The sequence below is a fragment of the Opisthocomus hoazin genome, chromosome 18 (genome assembly GCF_030867145.1).
Source record: "Opisthocomus hoazin isolate bOpiHoa1 chromosome 18, bOpiHoa1.hap1, whole genome shotgun sequence".
NCBI classification, from domain to species: Eukaryota; Metazoa; Chordata; class Aves; order Opisthocomiformes; family Opisthocomidae; genus Opisthocomus; species Opisthocomus hoazin.
In genome coordinates, this window is record NC_134431.1 from 8,638,638 (window position 1) to 8,652,435 (window position 13,798).

General features: G+C 48.4%; 1 protein-coding gene across 1 annotated transcript in view; it reads left to right on the forward strand.

Moving 5' to 3' along the window:
• Nucleotides 1–13,798, forward strand: part of RIMS4 (regulating synaptic membrane exocytosis 4) — a 59,226-nt gene extending 45,428 nt beyond the window's left edge. The window contains exons 3-6 of the mRNA XM_075438722.1: nt 2,458–2,570; nt 3,225–3,326; nt 3,583–3,722; nt 5,632–13,798. Of these exons, the coding sequence (XP_075294837.1) occupies nt 2,458–2,570; nt 3,225–3,326; nt 3,583–3,722; nt 5,632–5,850 (574 nt within the window). The 3' untranslated portion in view covers nt 5,851–13,798. The remainder of the gene's footprint in view (nt 1–2,457; nt 2,571–3,224; nt 3,327–3,582; nt 3,723–5,631) is intronic.

The window sequence follows — 13,798 nt, forward strand, 5'->3', positions numbered from 1 at the left end:
TTACCTTCTGACTGATGGTCCATTCATCTCCTGCTGAATCTTATGTCTTTCTCTGTCCGGTCTTCTTTTTCTTGAACTATTTTGGGTTCTCTCGGCACTAGTTTCCATCCTTTTTTGACTCTGTGGGCAGCTCAAAATGCCTGAGCCATCAGGCTCAAGGAGTCTCGCTGGTCCTCGTGTGCACCAGGACTCCCTTCTTCCCTCCTTGTATGGGCAAATCATGCGCCTGATAAAGCCTGTCTGGCTCCGGGCTCCCCTGGCCTGCTTTCCCCATCTCATGTCCCTGACCCTGTGGATTTAGCAGCCCTGGGGCTGTCTCTGCCCTTGGCAGCCTGGCTGCACATCCTGCACCTCGGCCCTGGTCCTGTGCTCGGGCGCTGCTCCCTGGAGAGGGCTGCCACGTCGGGGCAGGAGTCCGTGCCCGGGGGAGCAGAGCACGGTGGCACTGGGAATGGTGGATGGTGGCACTGGGATGCACCTTGCGCCTTGGAGGAGGTGCTGACACTGAAAACCGAGAGAAATCTTAAGCCTGCTCTGTAATCAATACCAATTATAAATCCTAGTGTTGCTGTTGCATCTCAAAAGATCACCCAGAGTGTTTGTGCAAACAGTGGATGCAGGATGAAAAAACGCCAAACCGGGGAAAATCCACCCCGTGCATAGTGCCTCACAAGCTTGTCTTCCAGGATGCCAAGCACCCTCCTCCTCCTCCCTTTTCATGAAGGTAACATTTGTGAAGAACTCAAGGGCAGGTTTCTCCACGCTGATGGCTCTACAGCTCCCTGTGGAGCAGCGATAACCAGGTTTCTCAGAGCGAGGTCAGCACGGAGGGGAGGTGCAGTGCTCCGTGGAGAAGTCCAGCCATTGAATTCGGTGCCCCTGTCACAGTGAGCTGAGCCACCCCGTGAAACTGTCACAAGGACATGTGCTAGTGACGCGTCCCTGCAGTCGTGTGTGTGGTGGGATGCTGAGGTGTGCTTGCTGGCTTCCTCCTTCCTCGTCTGAATAAATAAATATTCCTGTGGGGCTGAGACCAGATCTACAAATAGCTAATGAGAGCTGAAATCCCAGCCTGAAATTAGCACTCTTCTGGCTGAATAGGGTTTAAAGAAATTTCTCATTTTTTTAGTGTCTTTTAAATGTAACTGGCTTGCAGGGGGGAATCAATGAATCTTTGTGGCTGACTTAGGCTGCATGAGAGCCTGTGGTCCCCAGCCCGCCTCGCAGGCAGGGTTCCTCTCCAGCTTTGCCTGTACTGAACGTGCGGCCTCCTCACAGCATCCTTTCTAAGAAATGAGTTGTGGGCGGCAGGGAGCTGTATCATTACGTGGGTAGTTGTCCCCTGCCAAGGACGTCTGGAGAAGTGCCGGAGGTTTGGAGCTGTGCCTGACTTCGGCGTGCAGCATCTTCCCCGGAGACAGAGTCCAGAACCCAGCGTGGTAGCGTGGGTACCCCGGCACAAAGCTCCTGACGTGTTTCAGTGGCTGTGCCACGGTTTGGCAGATGCCTGCGGGACAAACGTTGGTGTTGAATGGTGGCCTCGAGCCTCCTCCTTGCCATTTGCACCAATTTTTCCCTCCGCCTCTGAAACAGCTGTGTAAATCAGGGTGCAGCTGGATAAATTTTGGTTTGTATTGGTGTACCGTGGGGTTTGATGCTTTTGCATTGTTTGCCTGTGTCCAGTGCAGTGACCAGCCGTGCCGCAGAGCAGCCTCGGGTGCCTGGTGAATAGATCTGGGGGCTCTGTCCCCATGACAGCTTTTGTTTTGCTGTAGTGACCGCGGCAGAGGCACTGCTGGTCTTTGGAGGTGGTGTCCTTTTAGCCTTTCACCAGTGTTCGGGTCCCTTGGTGACTGCTTCAGCCCCGCCCGTGGAAGCTGTTACGAAAACCAGACAGTGGATGTGATGGGTGCTTCTGGTGCTGAGCAGGAGGAAATGGGGCCCTTTGCTCAAGAAGGAGATGGGTTGCTCTGTGTGTGTGTGAGAAATAAATAGGAAATTGAGTCCCAAGGGGATAGATGCCAGGACCTTTTATCTCGCTTCAAGCTGCTGCTCTGGATGCTTTTTTTCCTCCCCAGAAGTGAGGACTGGGAAGGGACAACTACCAAAAGAGATCCTATAAGCTTTGCCAGGAAGCTGCTTAGATTATAATGCTACCTGGAAGAGTTGACAGGCTGTGTATGAGCCTGAGATGGCAGAGATTTTCCTTTACAGACAATTAGTTATAGTGAAAGAAGTATTAACCAACTGGTGACTGCAACCATTACTGTTTTTTTGTAGAAGGAAAGGGATTTTAAATGGATTCTGTGTAACTAAACTGCCTAGAAATTAGTGAATTTTGCAAGGGAAAAAGGCTTCTGTAGATGTCATTCATTTCAAAGATATATCTGGTTCTTTAGTTACTGGGTTGCTTTAACATGCAAATTAACCACTTGCCAAAATCAATTTCTTTTGCAGCTTGAATTTCAGCGGAGTCCATCTGGCATCTGCTGGGCAGTTTAGTGACTTCCTGGGGAGCATGGGCCCTGCACAATTTGTTGGGCGTCAGACCTTGGCCACCACCTCGATGGGTAAGGCACACAAAGATGTTAGGTGGTTTTAATTTAATCTTGAACAGACTGCTCCTACAAGCCACCTAATAATGTGTCCAGCATCTGCTGCTCTACCACTCCCCCGCTCCGTTTCTCTGTTAAATCGAGTAAGCTTGGCTGAAAGGTTTTGCTGATGCTGCGAGTGCAGCATTAGTAGGAGAGCACCAGCTTTGTGCTTGCCTCCCTCAGATCTGAAAGGCAGAGACTAAGTAAAACGCAGCTAAAATCCTGAAAACGTATCCTGTGCATCTTTGTGTTTTTCTTGCTCTCTAAGGCCCACCGAGCTCTGTAAAGATTTTCTTATGGCCCACCATAATTGCATTTTCCAAAGCAGCCTGCAGCTCTAGGTACTGCAGTGTGGGAGAGATGAGAGGCTAGCTGCCCTGAAGAGCATGGGACTGAGTCACCAAAGCCATATTAGAGGGCTGACATTAGAGATTGCTTTTGAAAATGTGGGCTTGAATCACTGCGGAGCTGCTCCGGAATAACGCAGGAGGAGATCAGGCACTCGGGGCCTACAGTTCGTTACAGCTTGTAGCAGGCGTGACATGAAGATTGTTTTTATTAACATTTTACTAGCCCACAGAGATATTGTTTTGAAAGTCTTCTGTCTGTCTTGACGTTTTGGTTTAGGGGATGTGGAAATTGGCTTGCAAGAGCGAAATGGGCAGCTAGAAGTGGATATCATTCAGGCTCGAGGACTGACACCAAAACCCGGCTCCAAAACACTGCCAGGTAGTATGCGTTGACCTCCTAAAGTAACTCACTGAGCCCCAGCCTCCTGTGATGCTTGTCAGTGGGAAAAATTTTAATTCTGCTTGGCTTCTGCAGGAATAAGCAGTCTGTATGCGGTATTGAAAATAAGGCTGGTTGAGCAAATCTTTTCACTGCTGTAAATGCCTTCATTAGAAATACCTGAGGCGTGGCGTTCTGTCTTTTCTAAAGTGACTGTGAAGATTTTTTCGTATTTGACCATCTTTATTTTTTCCAGCTGCTTACATCAAAGCTTACCTGCTAGAGAATGGCGTGTGCATTGCGAAAAAGAAGACAAAAGTGGCTCGCAAATCCTTAGACCCTTTGTACAATCAGGTGTTACTGTTTGCTGAGAGTCCCCAGGGCAAAGTGTTACAGGTAAGACGAGCAAGTCTCAGGTCTGCCCATCTCTCTCTTCCACCTCTGCTGGAAGCTTCTAGGTCTGGCGAGGAATCTGGATAATTAACATAGATGAGAACAAGCCAGTGTTTTCACTGAACCAAATGCACTCAATCTGAACGTAACAAATGGGAATGAAAACCCTTTTTTCATACTCAAACCTGCAAGGTAATATGAGTGCCTACCAGGAAAAGGTTGATCTTGTTTTTTTTTTTAATTCGTTTTCTCCCACCCAGTTAGGAGATAGATAGGACCTATAGATGCTGAACAGTCTCGCAGCACGGGTTGTCTTCTGTCTTTATGCATACTCAGAGCACTCTGCTTTGGCCATTGCCCCGTGACATATCCTACCTTTTTCTGCCTCTTTTCTTGTACTGCCATACGTTTTCTGCCATACTCACATTTTCAGTTCTGCACCTATGTTTCCAGAGCAGAGAGTGATTTGCATTGTTAATTCATACTCAAATCATTTCCATCCAGTAAAGCCTGGCTAAAATCCACTGGTAGTTCTGGCGTAATTGATCAGTGAGTTTCTATTGCTTACCTCCACTGGCATATGAATTGCCAGCTGACCTGCTGGATTCTCCCCATCAGTGAACTCCTCCTCATTTACCTTGTTTGGAAGCGTTTACCCGTGTTGTAACAAGACCGCACATTTTTGACTGAAATAGGGAGGGACCCGGCTTGGTCTGCTCTTGCCTTGTGTGGGTTTCCTCACCTGCTGCCGTGCTGCTGGAAAAGGCACTTATTCCAAGAGAATAAAATGAGGATCTTGGCTCTCTGCCAGCGGTCATGCCACCAGACCAACTCTCTGCAGTGGCTTGCTCCATCTTATGCTGACCTAGAGTGTTCATTTTCGTCTTCTAATTGACATTTGTTGTCTCCCCTACCTCATGTTTTAGAAAATTGTAATGTTGTGGTTATTCGAAGCCTAGGGAAAGAAGCTGTCAGGATTAGCCAGAGATCACCCGTCACCGTTATAACCCATCATACTCATCCTCTCCTCTTCAGAACACGGACTCTCTCTGGAGTCAGTCGTCACCTTTGTCTTGAGCCACATAGGGCCAGTCGGTCATGTGCAGGCCTCCAGCATGTCTAAGCCCATGACCTTCACTGCATCTGCTGTTCCACCCACTGGTCTCCATCGTGTCGTAAGTGTGACTCAGCTTTCCCTTCTCGCCTGCCAGCTCTCTGTCAGTAGACCTTCCTCTGCGTCTGCAAACCTTTCTCGGCAGCCTGTTCTGCTTCCCCAGCATGCCTCTCCATGTGTGCCCCCTGTGTCACCGGCCCCACTTGCCAGCACTCGGCTCATGCCCTTGCTCCAGGTGAGCAGCCATGCCTTGTTGCCATCTGCCCTGTGTCACGAGCTCCGAGTGCGCAAGTTAATACATGCTCTTCTCCTCAAACTGTTGGCTCTTGACCCAAGCTATTGCCCACTTTTTTTTGTTGGTGTATTTTTCCAGATTGGGAGCCCTTCCTACCCTTCTCCCCAAGGCCACATTTTGTTGTGTCCAGGGCCCATGACTGTGCCAGGACCAGGTTTTACGTGCAGGTCTTGGAGCTGCGGCTCTGGGGATACTTTGCACCCGTGCTGGCCCTGCTCAGCAGGTAGAACAGCAGAACTGTGTCTCATCCACTGATGCATTCGCATCTTTTCCATGAGGGGGGAAAAAAAAAAATCTGATAACATTAGGATTTGTAAAACTGTGCTTAAAAAAAAAAGTGTAAAATCATCAACCAGAGCTTCACGTCGTCTGTTGGTAGTGTAAACCTCTCTGCCCTTTTTGGACTGTACTAAAGCCCCGGGAAACTGGATGAGCAGAAAGAAGGATTGATCAGACTTGTGCGAGTTGGAGGATTAACTGTGCTCCTCTGTGTTGTTCCTAAGGTGATAGTCTGGGGGAACTATGGACGCATGGAGCGCAAGCACTTCATGGGAGTCGCCAGAGTCCTCCTGGAAGAACTGGATTTGTCAACATTAGCAATCGGCTGGTACAAGCTCTTCCCAACCTCCTCGATGGTAGATCCCACTACGGGCCCGCTCCTGCGTCAGTCCTCCCAGCTTTCCCTGGAGAGCACAGTGGGACCCTGCTGCGACAGGTCTTAGTGAGTGAGGAAGGGGGAACTGCTTTTGTTTTTTAAACATGCTGTCAAGGTTTTGTTTGCTGGAACTCTGACCTCAAGCGCAATGCATGTTCAATCAGTTCTCGTGGAGCTGGAAGAGGAGGATAAACCAGTGACCTTAGACAGAAGACGAGGGGGAGGGCGCTGTGCCCTCTCTGTCCGAGGAGGAGGTGCCGTGGGGCATGAGTCCTAGTTGTCAAATTAGACATACACCTCTTGTTTCCCTTCTCTCACTGTCATTCTTGGACCCTTGTTTCAGATCAATATTAACCGTGGAAAGTTGCAGCATTCGAAAGCATTTTTGGGGGACTAAGGAAGGTCTTTTTCTTAACTGTGTGTCTTAGAAATTTCTAATACGAATTCTTTCATGAGAAAGTACCTGAAAAATTCAGATGTCTGGCCTAAAAAAAGCAGTAGCAGAAAGTTTCAGAGGAAGCATAAGGTTTTTTTAATAATGTTTTTCCTCTCAAAAGGAAGAAAAAGAAAGAAGCCTGCAACTCTTTCTTTAGAATTAGTTCCACATCACTGAGTCATGTTAACTGTGACACTGTCGTTGCTGTGTTTTCAAACTGTGCCAAATTACCAGCAAGTGTCTTCACTGCATTACTTGTCTAACACTGCTGATGAAGCGTACTTGGTGGGAGAATAAGCAGCGCCTACTTAGACCAGACAGTTTGAACAGAGTTCGAGTTTAGCAGGCTAATTAACTGCAATTTTGCTCAGAAAAAACCACTAGAAGTGGGAGCTGAACATCAGACTTACACCTTGAGGTATGTTTTGTGTTGTCAGATACAACGCTCTGCAATTTACTGGCTTCCTTACTTGTTGCTGTGCATCCTTCAGTCACAATGTCTTCTATCTCCTGCTTTTCTTCCATCCCTTTGTACTGGTACCTATCTGCTGGAGATGCTGCCCTTCCTGTTGTGCTGTGGACTGACCTGAAACGGGACTCTTTAGTGTGCCACAGGAGAGGAGATTGAGGTTTCGAGGGGTGCAGAAGGAAGAAACCTCAGTCTGTCATGTGACAAGAAGGTGCGGGCGAGCGTGTAACCTTCTGTGTGGAGAGAAAGGGGCTTTGGGCAGTCTCAGTAGTACACAGACACTGTCGAGTGTCCTGAAAGAGGAGATGCAATCACTGGAGCATGGAGAGGTGGTGGGTGAGGAATCTGAAGACACAGTGGTCATAGGATGTATATTTTCTTAATTCAAGTGCAACACTAACTGTAAATGAGTCTTGCAGATGAAGCCAGTAAAGCACATTCTCTGAGCTGCCGAGCTACAGCGGCCGTTGTCAGCAGAGTCACGTGCTGCAGTAAGGTGCGCTAGGTCCTTCAGACAATTAAAAACTTATTGTCAAAAATCACGGAGAATTTCCAAAGATTTTCTGTTGATTGACCTGTTTTGGTTAGGTTTTCTCATAATTCTTAATGAGGATTTGATGACTGCTGTCTCAGAACAAGCTGTTGGAGATGTTTTACTTTGTAATTGAAAAGTGAAGGTCCCGTGTCCCGTTTCGGAATGAGCAGATTCTCGGCCTGTCGTAGGGGCTTACTGAACCTGTATGTCTGCATGTGGACCTCAGCTTTGGTAGAATAAAAGCATGAGTGTTGAGTGGATGGTATAAGCAGTTGCTTTTGGTCCTAGCTTGTCTATGGCATTTTAGATTATTTTGAGATAAATTACAGGATAGATGCAAAAATAATAGGGCTTATAATAATCTCTGTAGAAAATGATATAATATAAAGGAGAGGGGAGAAGGAAGAGGGGCATAGAATGAATAGTTTTTTGAGTCTTCAGTGGCAAAAGCCTCAACACTTCAGATAAATCTCTTAATTTCATTGATCAAATATGTCTCTAGCCTCTCACTAATTATTTTTTCTAATCGTATTAAACAATTTCTATATATTAGCTGAAGAAAGTTTGTTGCATGCTGGTCAAACTATGTTGTGGCTCTCTATTTTTATTTTTTTAAAAAAAGCACATTTACTGTAATTCAAGTCAGCATCTTTTCCTCTTGGTATGTAGTGAGTACTAGGCAATATTGTACAATATGTGTATGAACTAAAATAGGTTAGGTAGATTTAGTGGTTTGTAGCACTGGATCTTTTAATAACTATGTCTTTAAACGGACCGTAGGGAGCTCCAGGTACGTGTCAGACCTGGCAGCTGAGTAACAGGGCTTCTGTCTTCAGTTATGCCGAAAACTTTATATTGGTACTTAGTTTGGACATTATCTACCAGTAATAGCTAGTTAATCATGGTTTTCCTGTGTCCAAGAAGATGAATGCAACATTTCTACAGTCTTTAATGGGGAGTGGGAGACTATATATGCCAAAAATATTCCCCCAGAAAGCTTTGTTTGGTGACTGTCTGTTGAAAAGCTCCGTTCCTGTATGCCTGGTGAACGCGATATGTGTCTCCATCCTACCCCTCCAAAAGCTCTGCAAGCTCAGCAATGGTCAGTGTGGTTGCAACAGGACTGCTTAGCACTGAGGACTATCTTCTGTATGTTTTTAATCATGCTAAAAAGTCAGGGTACAAAAAAAAGTTATACTTCTACTGATGTTATTTTTGTTAAGGTCTCAGATTCAGAAATTTGGAGGCAGTTTTAACAATCTGTTCTGTCCTGTTTTCTTACGCATTTTTTACGTGGTTGCTTGTAGTCCAGTGGTTCTCGTTGTTGTTTCTACTCTCTTCCAAGTCCTGTTTCTCCCCAGTGAGGGAACGTTGCAATCCCTGGCTGCCACACACAGCAAAGTCACGCGAACTGGCAAATGCGATGGTCTTCCTTCGTTAAGCAGACTCACAGGAGCCCTGCTGAGTGCCCACGGGGCGCAGAGCAAGGCCGGGAGAGCTACACGGTACCCTACGGTCTGATTTCTTGCTTCACTCATACCTGTGATTCCTGCACTGACCATGGCATATTACAGTTAAGAAAGAAGTCTTCTAAGAAAGAAGTCTTCTAGCTATCCATTCAAGGCAAGTCTCAGGCTTGGAATAGCTTATTCTTATAAAGCCTGTCCTTCCCCCCCCGCCCCCCCCAAAAAAATTTGACTTGCTAGTTTCTGTCTAAGGTGACATGATGTGACACTTGGGATTACCAGTGTGGTCATGTAACAAGTAGCAGCTTGCTAGAGTGATGAGCAGCTGAAAAGTAGACTTTGGTCCCCTTTGCAAGTCCCAAGTGAGGTTTTTCCTGTGTCTGAGTCTAGCTGTTAGTTATAGTCAGGGAGGGAGGGAGAGACAAAGAGCAGGAGACTTTAAAAAAAAAAAAAAAAGCTTCATAGTATTTTTGGTCTGAGCGCGATGATGAGGGGTGAGACTGAGGAGGGGTTCAGGGTTGATTCCCTGTGCCTTGTGCATGAAATACTACTTTTTAATAGTGACAGGAGGATTGTTTGCCAAAAATAAAATGGAGAGCCGGTCCTTAAATGTTACCTGCATTATTATTACCATGGAAAACAAAGAAATCCTGGTGCTGAGAGCATCCCTGAGAGCAAAAGGATCTCTCCCCAGTGGGAATCCCCTGCACACAGTGGGAGCAGAGCACCGAAACCATGTCTTGCGTGCAGCTTTGTCCTCTGTGGTCTGAGCAAAAAGCAGCCCTGACCGTGGTTAGTCCTGGTTTGTTCAGGCGAAAAAATGGGCTATTTTCCCCATCTCCTGGTGTTGCTTTCCCTTTGCCCCGACACAGCTGGGATGCCCCAGTGCCGACACAAGGTCCTTGCTCCGCAGTCGGACCCCTGGGTCCTCACCCCGCAGCCGAAGGCGCGTGGACGGGCTGGAGCAGCCCCTCGCACTGCGCGCCGGCGTTTGGGCCCACGGGCGGGGGGTGGCAGGTGACTTTATTGTTTAGCCAAGTACATCCCCACCTCTCGGCCGTGGCTCGTTTCAAAGAACATTGCAGAATTATTTGCTTTGAATGAAAAAATGTATTTATTGTTTCTAGCTACTGGATCCTTTATCAATGTACTGTTCTAAATTTGCAGGTCTTCTGGAGTACGAATATCACAAGTTCCTGTAAAGGAGCTATTTTTAAGATGTTGAGGCAGTTAACAGAATCTCAACCTAAGCATGTTTAGTAACGTTTAGACAGCAAGACAACTTTTTTATGAAACTCATCTTAAGTTAGTTTATTACATGCTGTTGGTAATATTTTAAAACAGGAAAAATATTTTTCTTTAAAGACAAAATGATGTATGTTTTTTAACAGATAACATAATTTAGTGTTTTCAGAAATGTTTAATGTTCTTGGTATGAAGTTTACTCATTCTTTTGATTTCTATGTTCCTTGTTACATTTTACCAAGTTTTTTTCCAAAAGAAAAGAGGCATATGTAAATAAACGCCAGACAAGAGTCCTATAAGAAATTCTGTTCAAACGGGCCATAAAATTATTAGGAAATATTTGTTACTGTTCATTAACTCTCAGCTACTATTCAAGCCTTTGTTGAAAGAATTGATGTTGTATTTTCAAGATGAGAACTACTTAGCTAGTTTTGTCATAATCCTGTACTCTGTATAAAAATCTTTTTATAAAGAAAGTCTAATAGGCTAACAAGCAATAATATATTCCATTTGGTGTGCACAGATTGTGACTTGCAGGCTGTAGTACATATTGTTGATACAGTTTATAATCGTCTTCAATCTCAATGCCATCACTTTTGAAAAAGCTCCATATTAACTTTGATTGTAAAAAGCAAAGACTGGGCTGCGGCCTGGTGAGGTATATTTATCCTATAGACTTCTCTGTGAGTGTGTGTGCCCATCGACATGAAATCTCTCTTAGGTGGGGAATGGAACAGCTGTAGGTGACTTCATACTACAGAGGTAAAGCATAGCTTCAATATAAACTTCATGACTGTTTCGATCTCCCTGTTTTTCTTAGGCTATCTAGTATTTGTAACTCGATGAGAGCCGTTCCCACTGCCACTGTAGCCCTGATAAAGCAAAAAAGCCTTTGCGCTCTGGGGCCACGTGAGTTCTGCCTGACAGCTGCCTCCTTTCCTCCAGATACCAGGGCAAGCTAAAGGGAGTTTTTTTCTCGGAGCAGCAGATTGAGCTGCTCTTCTTTAAAGGCTTTGTGGGTTCTTCTGTCCATTTCGTGGACGGTATTTGTCCATTTCGTTAGAAAATTCCACCCAAGGCAGAGAGATTGCACCTTCGCGGAGGATCACAGGGGACTGGCGTGTAGAAGAGGAACAGGCTGCTCTGTGCCATTCCTCAGAAGTTAGCTAGTGCTGGGCTCATCTACAGATTTTTCCAAAGCGGCAGGATCAGGATATTGGATTTTAAGCCAGCTCCATCATTGATGCAGTGCATAAAATAAAGCAGCTTCGAAACAGCATCCCAGTTGATTGCCTGTGGATTCCTCGCAGCATTTCCCTTAGGCAAAATCTTCGTGTTGTTCTCAAGGTCGCCAGCCCACTGCCCGTGCAGGCAGCAGGTCACTGGCCCGGGGGTGCTGGGAGCCCTGACGAACGATGAAATAATTCACAATTTTTTTTGTGAAATGCTTTAAGAAGAGAGAGGTGTAAATGCAAAGTGCCATCGGTAGACAAGTCCAGGGCATACTGAGACCTGGAGCAAGCATCTAAAATGAAATTGCAGCTACCAAATTTGAGCCAAGCATTTAGAAGAGGTGATGATCAGTGAAAATCTGTTCATGTGTGCCCCAGTGCCCGCTGGCCCAGGCGTGTGTGTTTGTGGGTGTCCGTAGGTGCGCGTCTGTACCAATGGCTACAGGCACACAGCAACGCTTTGGAAGATGCCAGGTTCCTTTAGGGGGGCGAAGGCCCTCGGAGAGGGCTGGCTGGGTGTGCAGTCGGTGTCTTGTTCCCTCGTGTGAGCCCTTTGCCCACGCAGGGCCCAGCGCCCGGTGCGGTGGGACAGTCGTGAGACCTGGCGTGGCAGGGACGCAGAGTGGCACTCCTGCTGCACTGTCTGACGGTCTGCCTGGCCTCCCGGCGCGTGCCGCCAGCGTGGCCATTCCCCAGGGAGTCTCCACATGATTTGGTGTTCTCAAAATGTAGCTAATGAGTCTTAAACTCGCACTGCCAGATTCCTCTCTGCTCAAGGACCAACGTCCCCGTGAGCAAGCAGCCGCGCATCCGTCCCTGGCCCCAGCCGCTTGCCCGCGACAGCAGCACCAGACCCGCTCCTGGGAGCCTCGGGCTCTTCTCATGGTGTGGACACCCTCCTGCCCTCCCTTCCCTGCCACAGCTGCTCACAGCCTGCGGGAGAGGGACCGGGGAGAGGTTCTTGTAGCATTTGGTTCTTTGCACTTTAGCGGCTGAAACTGAGGAGGAGCCAGCACCAGCCCTTTACAGAGCACCAGCAAACGGAGGCTGCGACCTAACGATTTTCCCTTCGTGACTTTCCGGTAGCTACAATGGCAACCAAAGCTATGTTGATAAACCCCACTCTGCCAGGTCAGTAGATGGCCTTTGCATTTACCCCGTGCGCTGGGCACCTCGCGTGGGCTTCAGACATGCGTGGGAAGGGAAGGGCTTTGTCTTGCAGAGGGGCCGTGTGGGCGCAGGCAGCCCGTGGGCAGCAGTGAGCTCTGCTTGCAGGGCACTGATGGGGGCAGAAGCAACCTGAGGGAAGAGCCAAGGCACAGCTCCTGCTGAAGCTGTGCCCACAGGCTTTCCTGGAGCTGGGTTTTTGTCCTTGCTTGGGCACCGCAGACTGGGATAGCTGCCCGCTGGGGCTCCAGATCCCACTAAGCACCAGCCTGGGACTTTAAATCCTGGAGCTTTTTCCTTTTGGGCAGTTGTTCCTTACCCAGTGCCGCTCACTGGGCTCTGCTTTGGTGATTCCATCTCTTCAACCTGGAGCTGGTTTTGGCTTTGTTTGGAGCAAGGAAGAGCGAGGTTTGGAGAGCCACTCCAAGGCGCGTTCCCCAGCCCCACGGCACTGGGTTTGCCTTCCTGCTGTGAGCCGCAGGCTGCTCCCTGCGAGGCTGGACAGGGCATCCCGGGGGTGCAGCACCTCACCCCCCCCAGCACTGCCGTGCCCTCACCCCACGTGAGATGCCCTCCCCATCCATGTTGGGATCTGGGGGTCTTCTGCAGGGCTCCGCAGCCCACGCAGGCGTGCCGTGCTGTGGAGACAGCCAGGAGAAGGCAGGGACAGGGAGGAGCTGTCTCCGTGCTGGCCAGGGAGAAGGGGAGCTCCCCGCGAGCTTTCCTCCAGGTTCCCTTTGCTTGTGCCTGCTGCTCCCTGTGTGGGTTCTCCCTTCCCTCTCGATACGAGGCCTTATTCCGACCCAGGGGGCTGAGGCTGCCCGCAGCATCTCTTGGCACCGAGATGTCCACCCCACGGGGAGCTGTGCCGCAGAGCTGGTCTCTGCTCGGGGATGGAGCCGGCACCCCAGCCCACCCACACTCTCGCCTCCCTGCTGCCGGTGTGCCCCGGGGGCCTGGCCATGGTAGGGAAGTCTGCTTTCACGGGGTTAAAACTTTTTACTTCATTAATTACTCCACGAAAACTGATAGCTTTGCAGGGGCACTAAACAGTTGCTACCTCTCCTCTTGCCTTTCCGTAGGAGTAGGGGCAGCTGATCTGCTCTTTTGGCCTCTGTAACCCTCTCCAAAACTTTTTGGAGGTTTTTAACATCATCTGGTGAGATGTGATCTCTGTGGAGCTGGAGGAACGCGGGCGATGGAGCTGGGCAGCCTGCTTGCCACCGTGGCGAGGCGCTTGCGAGGTGCGTGGGCTGCCTTGGGTGGAAGGCGGGACGCCATCCTGGCAGCGCTGGGGTGCCGCCGGCCGTGCGTCTGTGGTCGGGAGAGGATTCTGCTGTACTTTTTTCCTGTCTGTAGGTTTTATTCAGACAATATGTAACGATTGAGTGATTTACAATTCAGTGTTAAGCTAATGAAAACGTTGATAATGGTGATAATAAAACCTTCTTTTTTTTTTCCTACA